We start from the raw sequence: 25,758 nt of genomic DNA on the forward strand, positions 1-25,758 counted from the left end.
CCTGTATGTATGTGTGTGCCTAGAGCCGACAGAGGCTGAGAGGGAGACAGATCCCCTGAAACTGGAGTTAGAGATGGTTGTCCACCACCATGTGATGGCTGGGAATCTAGTCTGGGTCCTCAGAAAGAGCAGCCAGTGCTCTTAACCACTGGTCCATCTCTCCAGGGCAATTTTGCTAACCTTTATAACGAATTTGATAAGTATTTTATTAATAGTTTAGGCTTTAAAAACTCTATTACAATGATTCTAAAAGGTAGAGACACTGTACACACACCACACCCGCTCAAGATTGAGCTGTGAGGGTGTGTGAAGGGGCCATAACTAGGTCCCTTCTCCAGGTGGAAGGCAGAGGAAATCTCTGTTTTGGGTCAATACCAGTCCAAAGTGACACTCAGGGAGAACACTGAGCAGAGTTTAGTATGCTGAGATCTCCCTGTGATGTTTCTCCATTTCCCAACCTCTCCCCCAGCCTGTTTGGGGTACCATCTCATGTTAGTGGCAGGATGCATGGCCCCTCCATCTTGCCTTTCTCTCCTGTAAAGTGACCACAACTCATGTGATGAGCAAGAGCAAAGCTGAAGGAGAGGGGACAGGAAATGTCTGTGGCTGATGAAGGAGGAAGTGTTTCAAGGGCACAGATACATTTCACACCAACTGTCTTACGCTCATAAGAGAGGCTTCTGGGAAATGGGCTGACAGCATCTGTTGAGTCCACCAATTCTTGAGAATTATAATGAAAAATCACCCTCTAGTCTCTTTGCTGTAAAATTTAGAATGGGGTGGACAGATTTGTATGAGTATGAGAAAGGAGTCTGCAGATTGAAGAAAAATGTCAGTTTTGTGTCTGGACATTTCCGCTCCCAGCATCCCAATTACTGAAGGCTCCACATTCCTGGGTCCCTTCAGTGCACAGTGCAGTACATGGAATGTGAGAGGAGAGTTTAGAAGGCCTGTGGTGAAAAATTCACTTTGTCAGGGCCTATCTCAGCACCCACCTGGTTGCTTGGTGATTCTGTGCCAAGTTCCCAGATTTCACAGTTGAACCTGGGACTTTCCTGGAGGTAGGAATTTTTCCTAACCTGACTCAATACCCCTACCCCTGCCCTCACATCACTCTTGTTCATTGTCCTAGGGATCCAAAACCTAAGCTCTTCCTGCTGACCTCTGCCAGAGTTACTGCCCAGAGCCGGTGTCCCCTGGGTTTATAAAACAAGCAGATGGCAAGTTTTATGATAATCATAGTGTGGAGACGTGAGGATCTCCTGCTATATATGTGGAAAGGTTGAATGGAATTTGAAAGGAGACTATTCTAAGTTGAAGATACGCATGGACCCTGAGGCAATCACCAAAAAAGGGTTGTCCTAAATAAGTCAGCATGAAGAAATAAAAGTGAAATCACCCAAGAATCATCCCCAAAGTAGGCAGAATAGTAGAGAAAGGGAGAGAAGAACTGATTGGACAAGGAGAAAACTGGTAGCTGATAATGTTTTATTGTTAGAGAATTTTATATGTTCACATAATGTATTTAGATCAGTTCCACTCCCATTACTCTCCCCTCTAATTCCTTCAGTCCTCTCCTCTCCTCCCAACTTTATGTCCTCTGTCTCCCCCAAAATGGCCTTGTCATATCTAGCAGGTACTGTTTTCCTGCACATGCCCACTGCCTCCAATCTTCCCATCCGTCTTCTGCAGGGATCTCTGGGCCTGGAGGGGAGGAGGTATGATATAGGTGTTCCATGGAAATCCAACCATATCATGAATTATATGAAGTACAAAATATCTAAATACCCAAATTGAAAGTAGATTCTACTATAGGCTATTGACAAGGAGCCCCCTCCCCATTTCTTAAGTAAGTTAGCACACAGGAGATTCAGTATCACTGCCAATCAAGTCATTGTCAGCCATATTTACAGAATATTCTGCCAAACAGGAGCAGACTGTTGGTTAAACTGGTGCTGCTCTTGGCTGGCCGCTGCAGGCGGTGGCATGACAGAGAAGTGTGCCGGTTGGCAGAAGAATCACAAGCCATGATTACCATGTCCCTATTCCCATCTACCTGCTTTTTTTTTTTTTTTTTTAAATAATAAGTGAAAGTCTGGGATGTAAGGGTTTTGTCCTTAATTACATCATCATCCTGGGACAAGGGCCAGCCGGAAAAAGCAGGCGGACCCTCTGTGTTTCCCCCTTCTCTCTTCCCTCCATGCGGTCTCTCTGTCTCTCTCTCTCCCTCTCTCTCTCAATAAAGTTCTAAAAAGGTAACCATGGCTTATGATTCTTCCACTAACCAGTACACTCCTCTGTCAGCATGGCCGCTGCGCTGATTTAACCAACACAGACTGCCCATTGTTTATTAAGATGAACAGTATGTAGTCAACAAAAGTCCCAATGATGGGAAAAGTGACTGATACCATGAAATACTTTATCTCTCACTTGATTTATCACATACCAAGTACCCAGGAGCTCCCAGGGGCCATGGGTTCTATATTAGACGGCACAGAACAACAGGACGGCAGAAAGTTCTGCTGTGCAGCTAGCTCGGAAGAAGGGAGGGGCCCTTGACTCCTCTTGCTCCCAAAGCTCCTCCCTCCACTTCCTCTCTGTTGCTCTCTTCTGGCTTCAACAATGCTGTAAGATCAGAGGAGGCCACAGGACCCAGATTTTCAGGTGAGACTGGGAGTGTTGAATTTGGTGAGGAGGGGCTGCTCTGTTGGCTGTGTCTGGTAAACCTCCTGGCAGACTTGCCCTTGGAAATCGTTCTTACTGTTTCCTGCCTGCTAATGTTAGGCTGTAATCGTGGGGAAGGCTGCTGAGTCCTACAAATTCATGTATGCTTCAGGGTCCGTTGCTTCAAGGATACTTTCTTTTTCTTTTTCTTTTCTTCTTCTTCTTCTTCTTTCTTTTCATTTATTTATTTTTTTATTTTGTTTTTAGAGAGAGGGTTTCTCTATGCAGCAGCCCTAGCTGTCCTGGAACTAGCTCTCCAGCTCTGTAAACCAGACTGGCCTTGATCTCTTAGAGATCTGCCTGCCTCTGCCTCTGTGTGCTGGGATTAGAGCATTCACCACCACTGCCCCAAAGGATACTTTTCTTATGGAGAAAGTGTACCTTCACTGATCAAACAATGTTTTACTTGACTCCTCCAGGAAGAGAATGGATGAATTAGTTTGGTGGGAGAAGGAGAGAAGAAGGTAGGGGTCAGAGGTCCCTAATAGGCACAGCTTGGCATGTGTCCTCATCCAAGCTGGCATACAGGTCAGGGTGCTCACTGGCTGTTACCTTTTTCCCTCAAGCTGCTCCCCAGGGAAGCTGCCTTGTGGGGAACCATTCTTTCCTAGGTTCATGGAAGAGTTGAGCTCTAAGTTACACTCATTATGACTACAGTCCTGAAGCAGTAATGAATGTTTGTTCCTAGGCTGAGGGAGGAGGACTTAGTCAATGAAATCAGCACCCACAGAAGCACAGGTCCTGGTTAGACATATGGATTGTGTCTAAAGACACCGTCCCAAAGTTTTGAGAAATTTTCCATGGCTGTTTCCAGGTCTCCTCGCTAATCGCCAATATCAACTCTGTTAACAGTGGAGTAGTTTCCCTTTCTAGTCTATGAGAAGCTGTCTTCCACCCACCCAGCCCTCAGACACAAAGGAATGAGCCTCTTTCAAAACAAGCATCTGGCTTTCTGCTTCACATTTGTAATTGATAGCTCTCTGTGTGGAGATTCTATCCATTAGAAGGAACATTCCAGCCTGTCCTGGAAACAGTCAGCTCCAGATTTCTCAAAAATTTTCATGGGTAATAGATAAAGGAAGCATTCAAACCGAGCTGAGTGTTTCTTCATGTCTGTGTATTGGATAATAAGGAAGTGACTGCTGTATGCACAGGTCACTATCGATCAGAGGGAGGCAAAGAACCAAGACAGTTCATTTGCTTGTTTAGTGAACTGCTTGTTTAGAACTGGACCTAAGTCCAGTGCTGTGCCTGTCCCCAGGAAGTTTCCTGTCCTATAGTCTAAGAAGAGAGAGTAAATGTTAGAGAATCATCTCATGTCACAACCATGTCCTTGATGAAGAAAGGCTGCTATGCAGTTACAGCAAGAGCAAGTGACCTAGAAGGCCTGCATCTCGGGCTGGTGCAGCTGCAGCAGAGAGGTTGGACAGGGCCTCTCTGGAAGTGGGGGGCTAAGCAGTGCCCCCAGGGAGGGGAGTTCCGAAGAGGCTTAGGAGATGAAAGGACCCTGGAAACAGAGGAGAGGTCAGTGTCTTCAGAGAGGGATGATCATGCAGGGACTTCTAGACCATTCCTCTAGTTCAAACCATCTTCTAGAGGTAAATAAAAGCCACTAGGGAATTCAAGTAAGAAAAGTAAAATGCAATTTTATGTTTTTCCTTAAAATATTTTAATTTCATGTGTGTGTTTTGCTTTCATGTAAGTGTATTGTGTATACACACACACATATACATACATGTACCATGTGCATGTCTGGTTCTCCAGGAGGTTGGAAGGCCCATCAGATCCTCTGAAACTGGAGTTAGAGACAGTTGTGAGCTGCCATGTGGGTGCTGGGAACTGAGCCCTGGCCCTTGGCAGAAGCAGCCAGTGCCCTTGGCATCTTAGCTCCTAGTCTTCCTCAGCTCCCTGCATTCCTGGAAGAGAGTGCTTAAAGCCATTAGCACTGATAAAGGGAAAAGGAAAGAGGAATGTGAAAGTTGTCTTTGTTTAATTTTGTTTTGTTTTGTTTTGTTTTGTTTTTCGAGACAGGGTTTCTCCATGTAGTTTTGGTGCCTGTCCTGGATCTCGCTCTGTAGACCAGGCTGGCCTCGAACTCACAGAGATCTGCCTGGATCTGCCTCCCAAGTGCTGGGATTAAAGGCCTGCGCCACAAGCCTGGCTGCCATTTTATTTTTAAAGTGAAATTTGCTGGCAGAGTAAGAAAGGACCCAGGATGGGATGATTGGGAACAGCAAATGGCAGTGGATTTGATCAGCGTGAAGGTAGAGACAAAGAGACAAGAAGATTTCTGGAAGGAGAGCCATTACGATTTCATGATGGGCTGATGCAAGGCAGAAATCAAAGGCTGTAGTAGCGGAGCCCAGGGTCTGCAAGAGCCACAGGCTGCACTGGGCTGCCATTCACTGAGACAAGGAGCCATGCCTGGCGTTGGGGAGTAGTCAAGGGCTCTATCCTGGCCATCTTTGTTAGAGATGTCTAGGAAAGAGTGAAAGCCACAATGAGATGCTGAGCCAGATTTGGAACCCAGAAGGAACATCTTGTAAAAGTCACCACAGTACTCACTAACTAGCTCGAGAGAAGATGGGGGCCAGGACAAGCACAAGGGGGTGCTGGAAGTATTTAAGTTTGTGTTAAAAAAAAAAAAAAAGAGCAGCTTGAAAATGGAGATTTGAGGTGGGTTTTGGGCTATGGGGCAGGAGACATGAAAGTCTGGAGTTTATGACCAAAACTTTAGTGTTGGCTTCAGGAGGCGGGGTTCCAAAATGCTATGGCTGTTTCTTCATCTGCAGGGAGTCAAGCTACAATGGCAGCCCAGTACCATGGTGTGGGGTCTGTCCCAGGAAAGCCAAGGACCAGCTATGGTGAGAGGAGCTGGGGTGCAGGGTTGGGCGGTGGGATAGGGCTGGGGTGGGTGTGGGTGTGGGTGTGGGGAGGTGTGGGTGTGGGGAGGTGTGGGGGCTGGGCTGCAGGAGAAGTGAGAAGGCAGGCAGGGAGGGTGGAGTCCTTCCTGCCTTGACCGTCAGTCTCCACTTAGCAGGAGCAAAGTATTTCGGCTGCTGTCCTCATATTTCTAGGCTCTGCTGAGTCTCTTGATTCTCCCTGCTCTCTCCAACAGGCTAAGCAGGAGAAACCTAATAGCCTCTCACTGGTCCAGACCTCGGCCCTCCCCCATCCCTCTTTCTCCCCACCCCTGTTTGTTTTGACACAGGCTTTCACACTGTGGCCTAGGCCAGCTTGCAGCCTCGAGTTGTTGTTGTTGCTCTTTACTCTTTGGGGGACCGCTACTCAGCTCCCAAATAAATCACACACAGAGGCTTGCTTATACAGGCCCGGTCTTAGCTTTGCTACCTTTGTGCCAGCTTTTCCTAACTTTAAATTATCCCATCTACATTTTGCCCCGGGGCATTTTCCTTTTCTTACTTCTGTGTATCTTACTTTCACTTTTACTGGGTGGCTGGCCCCTAGCATCCTCCTCTCTTTGTTCTTTCTCCTTTTTTTTCCTCCAGCTTTCTCCTTCTATTTATTCTCTCTGCCTGCCAGCCCTGCCTATCCTTTCTCCTGCCTTGCTATTGGCCGTTCAGCTCTTTATTAGACCATCAGGTGTTTTAGACAGGCACAGTAACACAGCTTCACAGGGTTAAACAAATGCAACCTAAAAGGATGCAACACATCTTTGCATCATTAAACAAATGTTCCACAGCATAAACAAATGTAACTTATGTTAAAATAATATTCTACAACAGCTTGTGACAGCCATCTTGCTCTTGTCTCCCCAGTCCCAGCGACAGGTATGAGTGAACCCCCATGCCTGACTTAAGCACAGTGTCTTACTTCCTTCTTCCTACAGTGTGAACATAGCAGAAATGCTCCCTGTGCTAAAGGAGGATTGGGAGAGAACAATGTGGGGTAATTGATCCCCAATCTGGGTCCCTTCTCCCCAACACATGAATAGATGTGTCACTGAGCACTCCAGTTCCTCTGTCCACCATGTTCACTATGTCAGCTGAGATTCTGCTAGTTTACCAAATACCTTACAGTGCAGTAGCGTAAAACATCACCCATTTCTTTGGCTCCAGATGCTGCGAGTCCGTCAGGCATTCCTGGGGTCTGAACCACATCTGATAAGCTGGGTACTCACTCATGTGCTTGTGGCAAGCTGCTGGTTCCCTGTCAGAGTCCCGATAGGCTCACAGATGTGTCACTCCTGTACCTCTGACAAGCTAGTGGTTCCCTGTCAGGGTCTTGATAGATTTGCAGATGTGTGTACTTCAGGGTTTATTAAACTCCACCCCTCCCCTCCACTGCTGCTTTTTCTTCAAGAAATGTTTATGTGACCCTAGGTACATAGGCATATAAAATAGGTTACAAGTCAAACATAAGAAATTTGAAATGAATTTTTGGTATATATATACACATACATATCATTAAAGTTAATGAATGTATTGTTTTTCTTCAACTTCAAAAAAAGCATATTTGCTCACTAGTGAGGTGGATACGCTTGGGTTTTGTTTTGCATACATAAGTCTTGATTGAACATTTGATACTGCAGGATAGAACATCTCAAACATTTTTCAGGGTCAATTGATATTTTAATTTTACAATACTCAATTGTAAGAACTGCATTCACTAAGTCCATAATACAAAGTGGCAATAGTCTCAAATCTGAGTCATGTTTTAGGCCGTGTTTATTGGTGTTGCATGATGTGAGCAAGGCAAAGTATTGGTGGTTTTTGGTCAGAACCAAGGTTGCTGTTTCATCATAGAACACAGGGAAGTACTGTCAGAGACATTACAGATTCATTACACCCTTGATTTCCAAATCATTTTAGTGTTGTGTGTTCAGAATCCTTTACTGGTGCTAACTTTTCCCCTCATCCACATGTTCAGCTTTGTGGCCCTACATGGGGGTCACAACCTGTAGTCTAAGAAGCTTGGATGTAGTCATCTAGCTCTTGGGCAGGCCAGGGTGGTGGGGATCTTGCCTGGCTGTATTGCTCTATTTTTAAAAGGTATTATTAATAAAAAAAAAAACTTTGGAGCCAGACATTAGGGTAAACGTTGAAACATCAGAGAGAGAAAGGAACAAGTCACAGCCATGTCTCATCTCTCCAGCTCCACGAATCCTCTGACTGTTTGCTTCTGAGTCTTCAGCTGAAAAAGCCTCAGCTGAAAGAACTTAGTAAAAAACCTAAGCCAAAAAGCTCCAGCCAGAAGAGAGCCTGACTGTTTGCTTCTGTGTCCCCAGGTCAAAGACTCTCATGAAAAACCAAGCCAAAAATCTCTCTCATGAAAGGCCAAGCTAAAGGGCTCTAGTTCCTGTCTCCTCACACCTTATATACCTCTCTCTGCCCAGCCATATTAGTTTATTCTTAGCGCTAGGATTAAAGGTGTGTGATTCTCAAGTACTGGGATTAAAGGTGTGTGCCACCACTGCCTGGTCTGTTTCCTTCCTAGACTGAATCAATCTCATGAAATCCAGGGTGGCTTTGAACTCACAGAGATCCAGATGGATCTCTGCCTCCTGAAGATTCAAGGTGTGTGCCACCACTGCCTGGCTTCTATATTTAATCTAGTGGCTTGCTCTGTCCTCTGATCTTCAGGCCACTTTTATTAGGGTCCACAATATGTCACCGCATGGCTGCTGCTGCCCAGCAAGCTAGACCATGTGTCTTCACCTGGCAGCCATAGAGGAGCCAAAGGAGCAGACAGGCCATGTTGCTTAAGGGCTCTTGGAAGTTTTGCTTCCTGGTCCTCCAGAGCAAAGCATCTTTCACTATGTGTGCCATAGTGTCACTAGTGTTATAGTGTCCTCCAGATCCAGACCCACTGGCTACATTTTACTGGGAAAAGCTCAAAATCTCCATCCCAAAGAGGAGGGGATTCAGGGATGGGAAGGATTGGGGTATGTATTGCAATCTAGCCAGGGATCATCATCACATGGTATCAATACTGGCTAATTATGGCATAGGAGCTATGATTAGTGCTTTTTCCCATTCTTCCTTCCAATGACCAAGAAACCAATGCCCACAAGAACGCTTCAGATGTGGCACTCCATTGTGCAGCTCAGTAAACGCTGATGGGAATGACCCTCACTTCTTTTCTTAGATCATCTCAGACAGTGTTCTAGTAATATTCTTTCTTTCATCCTGGGATTCTGGTTTCCACACATGGGGAACTGTCTTTTATTTTCTCCTGAGTCTTTAATTTTATTTTTATTCATCCATTCATTTTATATCTCAACCACAGCCTTCCCCCATCCTCCCTCCCAGTCACCTCCCCCGCCCACCATGCTGCTCCCACCTCCAAATCTCCTCCTCTTCCATCTCCACCCAGAAAGGATCCCATGAATATCAGTAAAACATGACATATCAAGTTGCAGTATACTAAGCACCTCCCTATGTGTTAAGGCTGAGCAAGGTGACCCAGTAATGAGGAGTAGGGTCCCAAAAGCCAGCAAAAGAGTCGGAGACAGCCCTGCTCCCACTGTTAAAGAAGTCCCAGAAGAGACCAAGCTACACAACTGTAACATATATGCAGATGGCCTAGGTTAGTATGGGGAAATATCATAATTGTATATCACCCCTACTTGGCTCTCAGTTGGAAGAAGAAACAGTCATTTTTAAATACAAATCAGAAAAAAAAAATACATCCTATAGATGCCTTAAACTCATACTTTATTTGCTGCCCTGGATTCCATTAGTGGGGCGGCTGTTGGAAGCAGCTCACAGTTCTTTTCTGGAACTCTTTTCTCCTCTGGGGGCTTGGGAGCCACAAAGGGTCAGAATGAGGAGTTCAAAAGAATGTTGTCCAGAGGCAGTGAAGAAGAGAGATCAAGGGAGGCACTCGCTGGAGCTCCTTGTTGTCCAGTCCTTCGAGATGGTCATTTAGACCCAGAGGCTGTTTGCAGACCCTGGGGGGCAGAGGTGACAGCAAGGGGGAGCCCCTGTGAGTGGAGCAGCAGGAGATCAGGCACTGGATGGTGGGACTCTATGTGCTTAACTTTGGGGGCCGAGTCTGCACATAATTTTGTGTCTTTGATGTTCTAGGGTTTGGAAACCAAGACCAGGGAAATTCCCAACTGAGAATTGTCTTACTGGGAAAAACCGGAGCAGGCAAGAGCGCAACAGGGAACAGCATCCTCGGAGAGAAAGCGTTTCATTCTGGCATTTGTCCGAAATCCATTACCAAGGTCTGTGAGAAAAGGGCGAGCACCTGGGATGGGAGAGAGGTCGTTGTCGTGGATACACCTGGTGTTTTTGACACTGAGGTACCAGATGTTGACACAAGAAAAGAGATAGCTAGGTGTGTTGCCCTGACCTCCCCAGGGCCTCATGCTCTGCTCCTGGTGGTCCCATTGGGGCGTTACTCTGTGGAAGACCATAAGGCTACACAGAAGATTCTGAACATGTTTGGAAAGAAGGCTAGAAGATTCATGATTCTCTTGCTCACCAGGAAGGATGACTTGGAAGACACTGATATCCAGGAGTACTTAGAGACGGCTCCTGAAGTCATTAAAGAGCTGATCTATAAGTTTGAGAATCGCTACTGTTCGTTCAACAACAAAGCATCTGGAGCTGAACAGAAGGACCAGAGGACACAGCTGTTGACCTTGGTCCAGCGGATGGTGATGGAAAATGATGGAAGATGCTTTACCAACAAGATGTACAAAAGTGCTGAGGAAGAGATTCAGAAACAAACCCAGAAGAAGAAAGACCATTACAGAGAGGAGTTCGAGAGAGAGCGAGAAAGGATAATACATGAGTATGAAGAACAGATTCGAGATCTGAGAGATCAACTGGAGAGGGAAAGGAGAAAGGCTCAAATGGAGAGGGAATTCACCAGAACAGAGGCCTACTATGCAGAGAGGCAGCAAAATGCTAGGCGGGAAGTTGAGAACCAAAATACGATACTTGAATTAATCATGAAAGCCTGGGAGATTGCTCAATTTGTCTTCAATCAGTTTATGCAAGATGACTAGAGTAGTTCATAAGACTATACCTTATCCCTATTTTCTGCACACCCCCACAGCCCTCCCCTGCAGGACTCACTCCTCAATGTCCAAATGCTTTAGTTTCTATCTTCCAGGATTAAGGAATGAACTATATAGGTTGCCTTTGACAGTTGGTAGATGTTCAATTGACTTTTCCAAAAACTGACCAATCCTCAATTTGTGAAACTCCAAAGCAGAATGTATGAATGCTTGCCACCCCTGTGTTCTTCCTCAGAGAAAGCCACCCAGGAGCCCCTAGAAGATGACTATAAGATGTACCTACTCTTCCTTCTCCAGATTCTCAACAATAGTCTTCACCTGCAGCTTCTATACATTGCTGCTCATTTTCTGGACAACAGTCTTCTATGTTTTTTTAGGAAATTCAGTTCTTTGCATGAGGTAATCTTCAGACAGAAATAGATGGCTGAGTAGTTCTCAGTGAATGTTGGTTTGTTTAATTACATGTTCGTAAAGAGCCTTTGAAGACAAGGCAAATCTCCCAAGTCAAGTAGTCCAGAATGAGCACAAATTAGCAATTTCACAGACAATTTACAGTGTTTGGTATGTTCGGGTACCTCTAGAAGTTCTCATCAACCTTTTAACCGATTTGATGAAGTCAGCTCTCTCCTTGGGAAATGATCTCACTGCTCCACCCCACCCCCCCCCCCCACACCATACCCCAATACATCTAGCTAGTTCCGCTTCTGCCCCACCCAGCTAATTTACTTATTATTGTTACAATAAACTTTTCAGCTGCTTCATAATTGTTTGGAATTGGAATCTGTTTTGTCTTGGAGGACAGTACTGCTGTAATAGCACAGAGATGAATTTTGTTTTATTGGTAAAAGTTTAAGGTGTTTTTTAAGCCAGACTTACTTTATTGCCATGGCATCTCCTCATCTTCTGTTTTGTTTTCTTATGCATGTGGGTGCATGTGCATATATGTGTTTGTGTGTATATGTGTGCATACACATTTGTGTGTGTGCAGGTACATGTGCATATGTGGGGCATAAAGGATTATCTCAGGTCTCAGCCTCAGGGTTGCCATCCACCTTCCTGAGATAGTGCTTCTCATTGGCCTGGAGCTCCCCAGTTAGGCTGGACTGACTGGCCCATGTCCTCTGAGGATGCTGTTACCTCCACTTCCCTAGCACCAAGAGTACCAGTGCTGACACCACATGCAGCTTTTTATCCACATTCTGGGAGTCAAACGTGGGTTCTCAAGCTTGCAAGGTAAGTACTATCCTGACTGAGCCACTCCCCTAGGCTCATCCTCTTCTTTCCTCTGAAATCTTTTAGCCACATTCTCAATTCATCACTGTTCAAACACCACAATCCTTTTGGATCCTTATTATGTTATGGTAGAAATTGTGTCCTAAGTTTTTGAGACTTGTGAGCTTTTCCTGGTACATAAGTTTCCTTCAATATAGAGGTATGAAGAATTATTTCCTTATTTTTTGTGTTATTTCTTCAGAGTTATCCTCACTTATTAGTGTCTAGGAATCCCCAGTGCTTCGTCCCAACATTTCCCGGTGGTCACCTGTGACAGCTCACTTTGTTCTTTCATACCTCGAAATTGACTTCTCTAAGCTTCTTCCAGCAGCAGGTGACCATTACAGAAAGTTACTAGTCAAAATGCAGAGAACAACTCACCGTGATGTGCCCAGCCCTACCTGATACGCCCACAACACAACTCCTGCATCCATGGTTCAGGGGACATCACATAAGAGGGGTGGAAAGAATGTAGAAGCCGAGGCAGTGTGCTGTGATAAACACCACAGCTGAAAGCAGCTGGGGGAGGACAGGGTTTATTTCCTCTCATAACTTACATTCATCATGAAGGGAGACCAGGACGGGAACTCAGGCCTGAAAACTGGAGATAGGAACTGATGCAGAGGCCAGGGAGGATTGCTGCTTACTTTCCTGCTGTCCATGGCTTACTTAGCTTAACTTTTCAAATAAAAAAATTTCTTGTATGTCCATGGTAAGCAGCAAGCACTCTTAACCACTGAGCCATCTCTCTAGCCCAGTCATTCCCTCCTTCCTCAGTGATCTCCTCTCTCCTCCTGCTAGCCTCCTTCCTTCTCCTAAATTATTCCTCTTTTCTTTAATGTCTTTAAAAAAATCTAGATTCTACATATGAGAGAAAAAGGGTGATATTTGTTTGTATGTGTCTGGCTTATTTTACTTAACATAAGAATCTCTAACTCCATCCATTTTATTGCAAATAAAATAGTATTCTTTCTTCCATAGACATATGTGTACATCAAATTTCCTTTATCCATTCATCCTTTTATGGGCTCCTAGACTGAGCAATGTGATAATAATCATGGTCATGTATTTATCTGTACTTATACTTGCTTTGGTTCCTTTGGGCACATACCCAGGAGTAGTGATCATATAGTTCTACTTTACAATGTTTCTTCCCCTACAAGTCTTTTGTATGTGTGTGGGTTAATACATGTGCATGTGTGTAAGCGTGCATGTGGAAGCCAGTGGAGTCCTCTTCTATCAACCTCTACCTTATTTCTTTATGTTTCTATTACATTTCTCTATGTATGTACCCGTACACAATGCATGTGTGTGTGGTCAGAGGACAAGTTGTAGGAGTTTGTTCTCTTCTTCCACCATGTGGGTCCCTGGCACCAACCTCACATCCTCAAGCTTGGTCGAGGACCACCTCACCACAGGGCCTTTTCACAGACCCTCTCTTGGTCGAGGACCACCTCACCACAGGGCCTTTTCACAGATCCTCCCTGCTTTGTTTGAGACAGAGTCTCTCACTGAAATTTGGATCTTGCAGGTTTCCATACACTGTCTGTAAGGAAGCCTCAGATCCTTCTGTTACCCCAACTCTTAACGAAGCAGAGTAAAATCCTAGTGTAGCGTACATAAGGTCTCAGAAATCCAAATGCCCACCTAGGGAATGTTACACAGCGGTGCTTCAGTTATGGGGAGTTTGAGGAAAACACTACATGTATTTTTTAAAATTTTGTTTGTTTTTCAAGATAGGGGTTCTCTGTGAATCCCTGGCTGTCCTGGCACTCACTCTGTAGACCAGGCTGGCCTTGAGCTCAGTATCCGCCTGCCCCTGCCTCCCATGTGCTGGGATTAAAGACATGTGCCACCACACCTGGCTCCTAAGTACTTTCGTTTTTATTATATAAGAAAGATCTCCCATCAAGTCACAAAACAAAACCTTCGGCTGGTTGAACACTATAAAATGTGCAAGTAATTTTGGTTGGTGCCAGACGGGAAGTGTGGCAAGAACTGCGCCGGGAGAGAGGAGGTAACTCTGCCATGAGAAACTCTTGAATGTCCCCCTGCTCAGAAAGTTTAGCAACAGCCCTGCCCTGCTCCTGGGCAGGCTGGGGAAACCACTGAACCCCATTTCCTGCTTATTTTTGTACTTTTCAAAATCAGAGATCAGATTGCTCTTCCTTTGGACCCCTGGTGAGAAGAAAAGGCAAACACGTTTTCTTTCTCTTTCCATTTTGTAGGCCCCAGTGAAGGCCTTCGGGCAGGGGCAATCTTTACTGGTCTCACTGTGTTGGCCCTTTCTGGGGTACTTTTCATGTAGGCAAAAAGAGTGAGATACTTAAGCACACGATGGCTGTGGGTCCTTGCTGTGGACTCTCATTAATGACCGGAGAGTCACGTGCTAGGCAGAGCAATCAAGTGGGTAAAATGATCCTCTTCCTTGCTTATTTAGTCCTTTGTGTTTATCCAGGTCTCACAGACCCACTAGGGAGTGTGTCACTGATGTCCTGCTATTTTCTAGGGTATTTAAAGCAGGGGAGAGGCCTTTTCTTTTGTTCAGCACAGGACCTCAGTCTCAGGGTAGACATTAGAAATGGTACAGAGATGCCACATCAGTCAAACCTGGGGATGTGTTTGGACAGTGCATTATCAGACCTTGGCCCACACTTGATATTTCAACCATTTCCAAGTACCTGGTAAATATATATGACAAATCCTGGATGTTTTTGTGAAATGCAGTGTTCACTTCATAAAAAGACACAGAAAGTATACAGTAGTGATCATCTTCTAACATTAATGGAAAACATTAACGCGGATTTAACAAAAGATGGCAGCCTTCTTAGCGAGGGCATTTTGTTTAGCATGGACTGACTCTAATTAGGGCTTTTCCAGTCACGGTCACTAACCCACCCAACTTCCTCACTAGGGGCTAACAGCTGATACAGGGGACTGTAGGCAGTCAGTATAGGAACAGCCCTTGTCCCACAAGGAAAAGATCCAAAGGCGAGAGCAGCAGAATAAACATGCACCTAAAATTCAGTCTTTGCAGGTGTTGCTCCAGGAACTAAAAAGCCCACAGGGCCTTCAGCTCTTCTCACTCAATGAGGGGTGTCTCTCTGTGTGTGCATTTCCTTATTTCAAGAACCCAAACCCCTTTAGTTTCTCTAGGTTTGGTTGATTTCTCTCTACCCAGGGTGTCTCTGTAGGAGTTTGGCCAGGTACAAGCTCTGTGTGGTTTGGAAGCAGACTCACACTCTGACGGTCAATCTCTTGCCCCATCTTTGGCTGCTGTGTAGAATTAAGAAGACTACAGCGGGTCTTTGTAAGAGGCCACAGAATGGGACTGCAGCTGGGTCCAGAGTGAGGGGCGGAGCTGAGTCACCTGCTGGGCATCCATTGTACTGCTAGTCTTCTGTCCTGACCACCTTTTGTTCCTTCCTTATTAATAGACCCACACCATTGCCTAGAAAGCCAAGTGTCCACATTTGTGGACTGCGTTCCACTGGGTTTCCTGTGGCTAGCGGCAGCCGTATGACCCAGAACATAAGCAGAAGTGCTGTGGGTTTCTGCATTTCCTTTGCCTTGGTAATAAAGGCTGTATTCTCTTGCTTCTCCTGGTGACTCAGAGGCTAGAAGTTGCTTTTAAAGAATGCTGAGTGGGAAGGAAGGGAAACATGATGGAGGGTGCTAAGCTTAGCCCCAAACAGACTCAGAGCCTCCCGCTGTCACTTTGAAATCAGCCCCTTTGATTGCCAAGCCACTGTAGTGAATTACCTGGAGGTGTAGCCAAACAATATCAATATGATATGCCTGGGCTGATGGGGAGCAATCCCAACATGCCATAGAGAATTGTAGAGCCATTGTAACGCAAAGGATACTTCCTGAGCTGAGGAACTGACATTGATTTACCTTAGATGAGACCTCTATGTTGACTTCTTAGCGTGTGAAGACAAGAAGCCTCACTGGAGAGGGACAGAGTGTGGTCTGAAGAGTCCATCTGACTCTAGAACCTACACAGAGAACTGCAGGACAGTTGGTGGGGATACTAAGATCCCCTCCAGAGAAAGCCTGAGAACACCATATGGAAAGGCAGAGAATGCACACCACCACCACCACCCTGAAGAGCTGCAGAGAATGCACACTACTATATATAGAGCTACAGAGAATGTACACCACCATATATAGAGCTACAGAGAATGTATACCACAACCATATAGAGCTGAAGAGAATGCACACTACCACCAACATAAGGAGCTGCAGAGAATGTACACCACCACCATACAGAGCTACAGAGAATGCACACTACCACCATACAGAGCTGCAGTAATGCTCACTACCATATAGAGCTGCAGAGAATGTATACCACCACCACATAGAGCTGCGGAGAATGCACACTACCACCTATAGAACTGTAGAGAATGTACACTACCACCATATAGCACTGCAGAGAATGCACACTACCAACATATAGAGCTGCAGAAAATGTAAACCACCATATAGAGCTATAGAGATGCACAACACCATCATACAGAGTTGCAGAGAATGCACACCACCAACAAACAGAGCTGCAGAGAATGCACACCAAAATTTAGAGCTGCAGAGAATGCACACCACAATCATACAGAGCTGCAGAGAATGCACACTACTATATAGATCTGCTCAATAGGTCTATTGCATTGATTTAAACAGTGTCAAGCATTTACTTATGATCTGTGACCAAATGCAATGGTGAGCACTAGGACAGATTACAATTTTTTTTTAAAAAGAAAAATGTCCAACTTTCTCCTGCTATCTCAACCCTAGTCCATACTTAATCCTGCCATTCAGGATGCTGCCCATGGAGCTGCATTTAAGCTCTCTCAAAGCCTTCTTTCTAGAGAGGCTCTGATTGGCATAGCAGGACTTTATACATAACTGTAGGACATCTCTGTCTCCTTCACATCTTGTCAGTGTGTCCTGCAGTAGTCCTTACCCGAATGAGCACTTTAGAGCACCTTCTCTTTGCTCAGGGCTCCTTTCCCTCCCTGCTCAGGAATGGAATGCCTCCACACCATATATAGATCCATTGTGTCCTTGGACTATTATTACAAAATGCAGGCTTATCTTCAATAAAGATGTTTGTTTCTGGTAGATGATTAGTCTGGGGGTATATCAAGATGCCTGATTAGTAGTTCCCAACTCTCAGTGCTGAAGCTACCTTGGGCCAAAAGAAGGAGATCAAGGAAGTAAAAGCTGGGAGCCAGGGCTGAGGAAACAGTCTGTTTCCTGTTTGGGATGTCAGGACAATACAAGGAAGTGCGTGCTCTGTCAGGTACTTCCCAGCAGGGTTCCAAACCAGGGCCTTTACTGCCACTTGCCAAAAGAAGTGATTTATGGGGGTTAGGGAGGTTAGGAGTTCCTCTTCCCAGGCAGACAGAGGAGACTGGACTCAGGCCTGCAGATAAGCAGCTAGCAGGTCACATCTTCTGAGTCCTGACAGTCTCCATGCAGTCCCAACACCCCACTTCCCAACCTTCCCCAAGGAAGGGAGCTCAGCCTCTGTTGAACTGCTGAAGGGGGAGAAGAGGGGGTTGGGAGTCTGTCACCTCCTTCCTCCTGTTAGCGTCCCATAAGCTGGTCACTCTCCCAGGAACTTTCCTGAATCTCACAGATGTCCAGGAGCATCTGAGGCACAACAGCCTGTACAATTAGCTCAACTGCTTCCTTTAAGAGGTCTGAGCCAATGTTATTTCCTTCTTTTGTTGAATACACTTTATCTGTAGGAGCATCTCTCCTGGAAGACATCCTGCATTGAAGAGTTCTTGTGAAACCCAGGTTCCCACCCTGCATGCCTTCTAAGCACCTAGCCTTCTCGTTCGGGATCCTGTCTTTCATAGACTCCCTTCCCTCTGCTCACCCTTCCAAAGGACCCTCCTGCAGAGCTCATTCGTATAAGCAGACCCTCCCTTCACCCCATCCACACTCCTACCAAGGTAAAGGAGGTTCATGGAAGTATGAAAATATCCTTTGCTCTCTAATATTCCCAAAGCTAGATCTAGAACTGGGTGATGGAACCCAGAGGAAAAAGACAAGGTAACCAGAGGTAACCAGCCTCTTGGGGAAAGGAGTACTGGTCTTTCTTGTCCAAGTCCATGCAGATGGAGACACCCCCACACCCTGTAGCCTTGGGGTAAGGTTCTCCTAGGCCAAGGCTGACTTCTTCAGTTCTTATCCCAACTCCACTCATTCTGACCCACAGGAAGTGTCCATGAGAGCTGTTTGTTATAGCTCAAGAGATCAAGTGTCATTTTAATTTTTATCATTTATTATTTATTTGGCCTCTCTCTAGGGTCCTATTCACATTCCCCCATAGCCCAGGATACATCTTGGTATGTATGTCAGAGCCGCTGTGGTTACCAATCAGTTCAAGGCTCTTTTCCCAAGTCAGACAAAAATCATCATGAGTCAAGTAGTACCCATGGAACAAAGCTTTATTGGGGGCATATGTTGGAGCTCAGGGGAGACAGCACACAGAGGGGAGTTCTGGGTTGGCTCCCTCAGATTTCTGACTCCTTGGGATCTCTGCCATGTCCTGTTTGCCACTGTCTGTGTTCTTAAGGCTTGCACTTGCACGGTGGTCTGCTCCTACACATTCAGTCCAATTGTACTTTGTAGCTCACAAAGGACGGAGGAGGCACTCTCCTCCCCATGCCAGGAAGGACATGTATGGCCCAGAATTAGTCATTGTGCACATGTGGTCATTGCAGCCAAGTCTCCCAAAAGCTTAGAAGTACGTCAGTGCTTAGAAGATGGTTAGAGAACGCAAACCTATTAAAATATCTTACACAGTGGAAGAAAATCCTAACTGCTGCTCTGGGGCTCTCTATTCTGTCTCATTGTCATTTTCTACCACTCCACAGGGCAGGCACCTTGTAGTCATAATGTCTGTCCCCCTTTATGGGTAAGGGTGAGGCTTGAAAATGTACACGCACCTGGTCCCTGGCTGTCCGTGGGCCGATTCAACCCTGCCAACCTTGGTGAGGCAGCTGTGCCACTTAAGTGAAAGAAAGCCACATGGTGGCAAGAAGCTTTGGTGGTATCAGAGAACAGACACAGACCATGAACACGTGATATCAGTGGGATAGAAGATCCCGTATCAGGGCACTGTGCTGCGGGCTAAGTGTAAGGAGGGCCCACGTGTGCAGAAAGAAGCTGTGTAGCTGGACACAGACTGTAGCTGGGTCCTCTGAACTGAGGCCTCACCCATTGCCACACCTGACAGTGGGCCCCAGGGACTGGAAAGCTCTCTGTGGAAACAGAGGAAGCAGGCCACAAGGGCTGGGCACAGGGTGCAGCTGCTGAAGGACTGTCCCTGTGCTGGTTTGAATGAGAACAGCCCCCATAGGCCCCTAGATTTGAATGCTTGGCCACCGGAGAGTGGAACTATTTGAAAGGATTAGGAGGTGTGGCCTTGTTGGAGGAAGTATGTCACTGGGGAAGGGCTTTGAGGTCTCAAAAAGTCCATGCTATACACAGACTCTTCCTCTTCCTGCTGCCTAAGGATCTGGATGTAGAGCTCTCAGCTCCTTCTCCAGCACCATGTCTGCCTGCACACCTTGCTTCCTGCCATGATGATAATGGACTAAACCTCTGAACCTGTAAGCAAGTCCTAATTAAATGCTTCCTTTTATAGGAGTTGCCATGGTCATGGTGTCTCTTCACAGCAATAGATCACTAACTAAGACACCCCTGCTTATGGTCGGCCCACGTGGATGTCCTCCCTGTCAGACACCTACAGTTCTTCTCGGAGGCCATCTGGATCTGGGACAGCCTTTCCAGCCAGGACTCCTTGAGGGATCCTCCTCAGAAGCCTGCTCTGTGGTTAAACTGTTTTGCTGGGAACATTTGCAAGTTCTGTTGTGTAACAGCGGCCCTCGTTCTCCCACAGGATCAATTCGATTTTCTCCATGAGGTCCTGCAGCTGGGTCTTCTGCTTAGTCCCTTGGGCCCTGTTGTTGAAGCCGCAATGTCGCCTCTCACATGCGACATCCAGATCATCCAGGCTCTTATTGTTGTTCTCTTGGATATATTCTTCCAAGGATCCCCCATCTAGGTCCTCCTCTCGAGTGAACACCAGGATGGTGTAAGCTAGGATCCCTTCTCCAAAGATCTCCTGGAGGCGCCTGGCAGCTTGCTGGTCCTCTGCAGTGTACCGGCCCACCTGTATCACCAGGAGCACTGCATGGGGCCCTGGAGAGTCCAAGACTCCACAGATCTTCTCAGCTGCTGTCTCAGGCAGGTCCTGATGTGACAAAATGTCTGGGGTGTCGATTACCTCAAACACCTTTCCATCCCAGTCTCTGCTCCCTTTCTGGAAGGTCCTGGTTACTGGTCTAGTGCTGATTTTGGACTCAAATACTTGCCTGCCAAGAATGCTATTTCCGGTTGCACTTTTCCCACTTCCTGTTTTCCCCACCAGAAGGAGCTGCAATCTCTTTGGAGTGAACTCTTTCTCTTTCAGACCTAGAAGAATTTTACAGAACAGAACATCAGAGGGAAATGGGGCAAGAGTCTATCCTCTGTTTATCAGAGGCCATGCCCCTGCGCATCTGAGAAACAGTCCCAGCATGAGGAGAGTAGCAGAGACAAAGGCCAGCACCTGTCCCTGAGGTCTGCCCTGGGCTTACATTCTCAGCCTGTGTCCTAGAAGGCAGAGGTGAACATTTCTACAAAGAGGAACATCATAGCCACCAGCTGAGAAGGGAGACCCACATGTCAGCTAAACACTGGCTACTCCAATGCCAATATTTTTAAATATGCCTGGGGCTGGGGACTGGAAGGAAATGCCCTTCTGCCAGCCCTACGGGTGCTAAGACCTAAACCACATAAAATGCCAAATGACAGTTTTCAAGTGTGATCCCCATGGAGGACACTATTGGGTCTCTGATCACAGACCACGAGTCCTGCCAAAGGCAGCTAGGCTCTGCTTCCAACCTTCTCAGCACCCACTGGTTTTGCTCCCACATGCCTGTACCCTCAGCTGACCTGGAATCATCTAGGCTCTCTTGAGCTTTTCCAAAGGGGATAGGAAAGACTTTGAGTGGATTCATGCAAGTTTTAATTAGGCACGGATGGTTGGATGTCCATCCCTGCCTGCCTAGGTAAGGCACAGTTAGGGCCAAAGAATAACTACTTCTGAGCAGCCAGAGCTCAAACTTAAAAGCCAAATGCACCATGAGATGCAGAGAGGGGACTTTTCAAATAATGATTAACTTTGCTTCCTGTAAGAAGTGAAGAAGGCTTAGCCTGTGTTGGTGGCTTTCCCAAGTGGTAAAATAAGTGGGCTTTTTTCTGATAATCCAGGCCTTTCAAATTCATAAAGAAAAAGTCATTCATGTTAAAATACAATGAGTCACAAATCATTTCTTCTAGAAAGAAAACGTGGGTAGGTTTCTAGCATCCCCAAATTTTATCTCCCTTGGTTAGGTGGCGAAGGCGAAGCTCCGAGGAGAATGAACCCAGTCCCTGCCAATGGCCACTGGAGACATTCTGCTTGCTTGCATGATACTGTCAATCAATGTGACACGTCATATGCAGCTAATCACCCACACAAGGACTACTGGCTTCAGAGCTGTGAGAAAAGGCTTTGTAACATGTCCACAAGACCAGCATGTCCTTCTCAGGGAGGAGCTTGCTTGGATGTGAAGACTCTTTTCCTTGGAACTGGCATTTCTCACTTCCTATGGCCATCCACCTGTCAGGGGTCCCTTTCCTTAGTTTTTCCATTTTGCTTTGTTTTGGGTACAGTGGGTAAATCTATGTAATGAGGGCCTTCACCTGCCCCTCCTGGCACTCAGTGTGTGGTCTCATGTCCATTTGCACACCAGTGGTCCCATCTACACCTCTCTAGGAAAGCAGTGTACCTTCTGTCAGCCCTTGTATGGAGTCCAGGGGCAACTGCCTTGTGAGATTCTTCTGGGGACTGTGTCCACATTCTTCTTCCATCTACAGAAAACAATAATACATTTAAATACATGTAAATAACTTCATTTTGTTATATGTGTGTGAGCAAGCTTGGGAACATGAGCGTGCACAGGTGGTTATATGCCATGGTACACATGGAGAGGTCAGAGGACAACTTTCAAGAGTCTGTTCTCTCCTTCCCTGTGGGTCCTGGGAATCGAACTCAGGGGTTAGGTTCTCATGGCAAGCCCATTTATCCATTGAGCCGTCTCTCTGGCCTGTACATGTGTACTGATTGCGTTTTAAGGGGCCTTGTCTTTCTTGTCAGAGAAAGTTATTCCGTATGTGTGTGTGTGTGTGTGTGTGTGTGTGTGTGTGTGTGTGTGTGTGTTTGATGAGGAGTGGGGAAGAAGGGTATGGGACACTCTCTGGAGGTTTCAGGAACCCTACCCTTCAGGCACTGTGTTCTCCACCACGAGTTTAAGAGATTGTCATAAGAAAGGAGCCACTGAATTTGTGTGGGTAGACAGTGTCCAGAGCTGTGCACTGAGGGCCTGGGGCAGGGAATGGAGTCAGGAGAAGGAGAATGGTGAAGAATGGGAAGAAGAGAAGGCGACATTATGGTCTTGATTTTGTGTCTCAGACCATATAAGATCTATATAGGCAGGGGCAGGAAGTTATGGAGAGGGTCTTGGGTCTAGAAAGAACCATCTAGGTCTTAGCACCGAGAACTGGCATGGCTGAAAGCTAGTGGCTGTGTTCAGCAGTTGCAAGGAAGGTGACAGCCATGGGGATCTCCATAGGGCAAGGCAGAACCCTGCTGAGAACCAAGCACCTCAGTGTGTGATGGAGACACAGTTCCTGGCTAGGATGCTCACACTGCCTGGGCCTGAGTGTCATTTCAGGGGGAATTTGAGGTCTAAATCTGAAAAGACCTGCTCCTCCAATGTCACAGAATATCCACAGTTACAGGCCAACTTTTAGTTCTCTTTACAAATTAGAGCCACAGCATCCCAGCCAGGAATTCCCGATTACTGCTCTGATGAGTGATGCCTGCTTCCTTCCGGGGCTGACAGCGTCCTCTGCTTCAAGAGCCTGCAGAGCTGCTCTTAGAGTGGTGTTCCCTACAGGGCTGGGAAGAAAACTGGATGATCTGGTACTTTCTCAGGACCCTCACAGCCAGACTAAACCATCCGGACAAAGACTCTGGGGTGCGGCCCCCAAGTGCAGTCTGGACTTGTCACAGCACTGCTAGATGTTCTATGCTACTCGACTAGCAGACTGCTTTATCTTCTCTGAATCCCAGTGGGAACACTGGAGACATGGCTTTGTGATGTGCTTTTATGACGTGCAGCGAGTGTCTGGCTTAATGGGCTAACTAACATACAGATGCAGGAAGCTGAAGAAAGTCTAGCTCCTGAGAAGAGTGAGGAAGCAGGCCAGGCCGATAGCCGAGCTCTGATCTGGTCAGGTATCCTGGTTTGAGCAGCTCTGCCATTGCCTTGGTGAGCTGGAGGCCTACAGACTACAGACCCTTCAGTCTCTGCAGCATCTTCCCTGACCTCTCTCGTTCTTTGGAGAACAGGTGGATTGACAGAAACAGCGCCCAGCAGATGAAGCTGGAGAGTGAAGAGCCCAGGCATCACTCAGGCAATAGTTATGTACCCAGCACCATGCCCACAGCACTGTCAGAGGAAGGATGCTGCATCCTCTGAGCCTTGCTGGCCCGCCTCAGACAATGACACACACACACACACACACACACACACACACACACACACACACACGGTACACTTCGAATTTTTATCTCCAGTCCAGATGAGAGAGACATTATCACTCTGGTTACATTGCTCAGAAAGAATGTGACATTTAAAAAGTGCCCTGGGGAGCATTGGCCAGTTGGGGGATGGTGGACATGGCTCAGAGGTAGAATGCTTGTGGGGAGTGTGCAAGACTCTGGCTGCAGGTCCCCATCACTGAGAAAACAACAAGCATTAAGCATAAAGGTCACCACAGAACACAAAGATCTCCTGGCTCTGTGCTATAGCTCTATCACACCACTTGTATTTATATAAATATGGATACACAGCCACACACACGGTTTATAACACACACAAACATGTTTACACCACATTAAACATACATAGAAATACATGAATAATACAAAACGAACTCCAGGATTTTCTGTGGGCTTTCCCCTCCTTATTTTACTTTTATTGAAATAGATTTTTTTTTCATACAAAATATTCTGATTATGGTTTCCCCTCCCCCAACTCCCCCAAGGTCCTCCCTGCCTCTCCTCCCATCACATTCCACACCCGTTCTGTCTCTCCTTAGAAAGCAAGTAGACATGTAAAGAATAATAATAAAATAAAAGAGATAAAAAAAAACAAACGAGAACAGGACAAAGCAAGCAAACAAACGAACAGATGAAAAAGAGCTAAAGAAAACATACGAGAAACACACGTAGATGTCGAGACACACGTGTCCGCACACACAGGAATCCCACAGAAACTCAAAACCAGAAGCCATGAATGCTCTGACAAACCTGAGCGGAAGAGCCTCCACTCAAGGACATCGCCCAGTTCATTCTGTGCTCCCTCCGCTCAAGGACATCGCCCAGTTCATTCTGTGCTCCTAACTATCGCTGGCCAGGGCTCACACAGGAAGTCAGTCTTGTGGGCTCTTTGGTTCATTTCATTTTGTTTTGACTTTTTCTTTTCGTCTTATTGGTTTTTTGTTTGTTTATTTTGATTTTCAGGCCTTTAAAATTGTATTTTATTTTTTTAAGAGAGAGAAAGAGCATGAAGTTTGATTGGTAAGGAGGTAGGAAAAAGGGAAAAACATAATCAAATATATTCTATGAAAAAACTTTAAATAAAAATATAAACATAATACCCATCAATCACTCACCATGCATACATGTAAACACATACAAACATAAATGTATACATGTGGCACACATGCCATTTATACATATACAACTCATATATAAATACAAACAATACACACATGTAAACACATACATGACACATATAATACATAAAAATACAGTGTACCCCATTCATACACATACATGTAAACATATATACAGATGAACAGAAATGTGCATACATAGCCACTTATACATGCCTGTGAGTACACAAATATATATACAACATGTACAGATACACAAGCTGTACGCACATTTATAATACAAATACTATACACAGTATGTGAGCACCACACAGGCATGTAAACACATATATACACAAATGCAAGTGTTCGTAAACAGTACATATCCTTAAACAAATAAACACACACATGCATAAAACATACATATACACAAACAGCATATACACACATATAAAACATATACAAATCCAAACAAGACATACACCACACACGCATACATGAAAACATACACACACAGTGGGACTTACCATGGGGCTGGCTGACAGGCAAGAATAGCTTCGTTTCCTGTCTCCTGTGATACTGCACTCCCATGAAGTTTCTGGCTTTCCTGGTTGGGCCAAGATGCAGTATTTTTTGTAGATGGAGTAGAAAAGCCAGGACACGGTTTCCATAGTATATGAGCCAACAGACTCTGCTTGCCTGTACAGCCGATCCATATTCTAACCCATGTTTTATCATCACAATATGTTCTGAGCTCAAGCATGACCCTTCAAAGAACCGCTCACTGTGAAATGAAAAACAGGAAGTGAGCAGAAACACAAGCCAGACACTTCCGCTTACAGCCTAGAATTTTTTTTTTAAAAGAATATAGCGTGGTGGTAATGTTTATTATTTAAGCAAGGCTTAGAATTAGGAAGCTGCAGATCTCCAGAAAGCTTGTCTCA

The 25,758-nt window shown here is 45.8% G+C and overlaps 2 protein-coding genes across 2 annotated transcripts; one reads left to right on the forward strand and one right to left on the reverse strand.

The window, feature by feature from the left end:
* Positions 1-2,611: 2,611 nt before the first annotated feature.
* Gimap4 (GTPase, IMAP family member 4) lies at positions 2,612-11,481 on the forward strand. The gene is made up of 3 exons (XM_036181636.1): positions 2,612-2,664; positions 5,517-5,588; positions 9,774-11,481. Exons 2-3 carry the CDS (start codon positions 5,531-5,533, stop codon positions 10,703-10,705), a joined length of 990 nt encoding a protein of 329 aa, XP_036037529.1. The 5' UTR covers positions 2,612-2,664; positions 5,517-5,530; the 3' UTR covers positions 10,706-11,481.
* Positions 11,482-19,641: 8,160 nt separating this feature from the next.
* Gimap6 (GTPase, IMAP family member 6) lies at positions 19,642-25,590 on the reverse strand. The gene is made up of 3 exons (XM_036182104.1): positions 25,342-25,590; positions 21,880-21,961; positions 19,642-20,479 (listed from the first exon to the last, which is right to left on the reverse strand). The coding sequence occupies exons 1-3, from the start codon at positions 25,528-25,530 to the stop codon at positions 19,839-19,841; spliced, it is 912 nt and encodes a 303-aa protein (XP_036037997.1). The 5' UTR covers positions 25,531-25,590; the 3' UTR covers positions 19,642-19,838.
* Between the last annotated feature and the right edge of the window lie 168 nt (positions 25,591-25,758).

Source organism: Onychomys torridus, chromosome 3, assembly GCF_903995425.1.
Source record: "Onychomys torridus chromosome 3, mOncTor1.1, whole genome shotgun sequence".
In the NCBI taxonomy this organism is placed as follows: domain Eukaryota; kingdom Metazoa; phylum Chordata; class Mammalia; order Rodentia; family Cricetidae; genus Onychomys; species Onychomys torridus.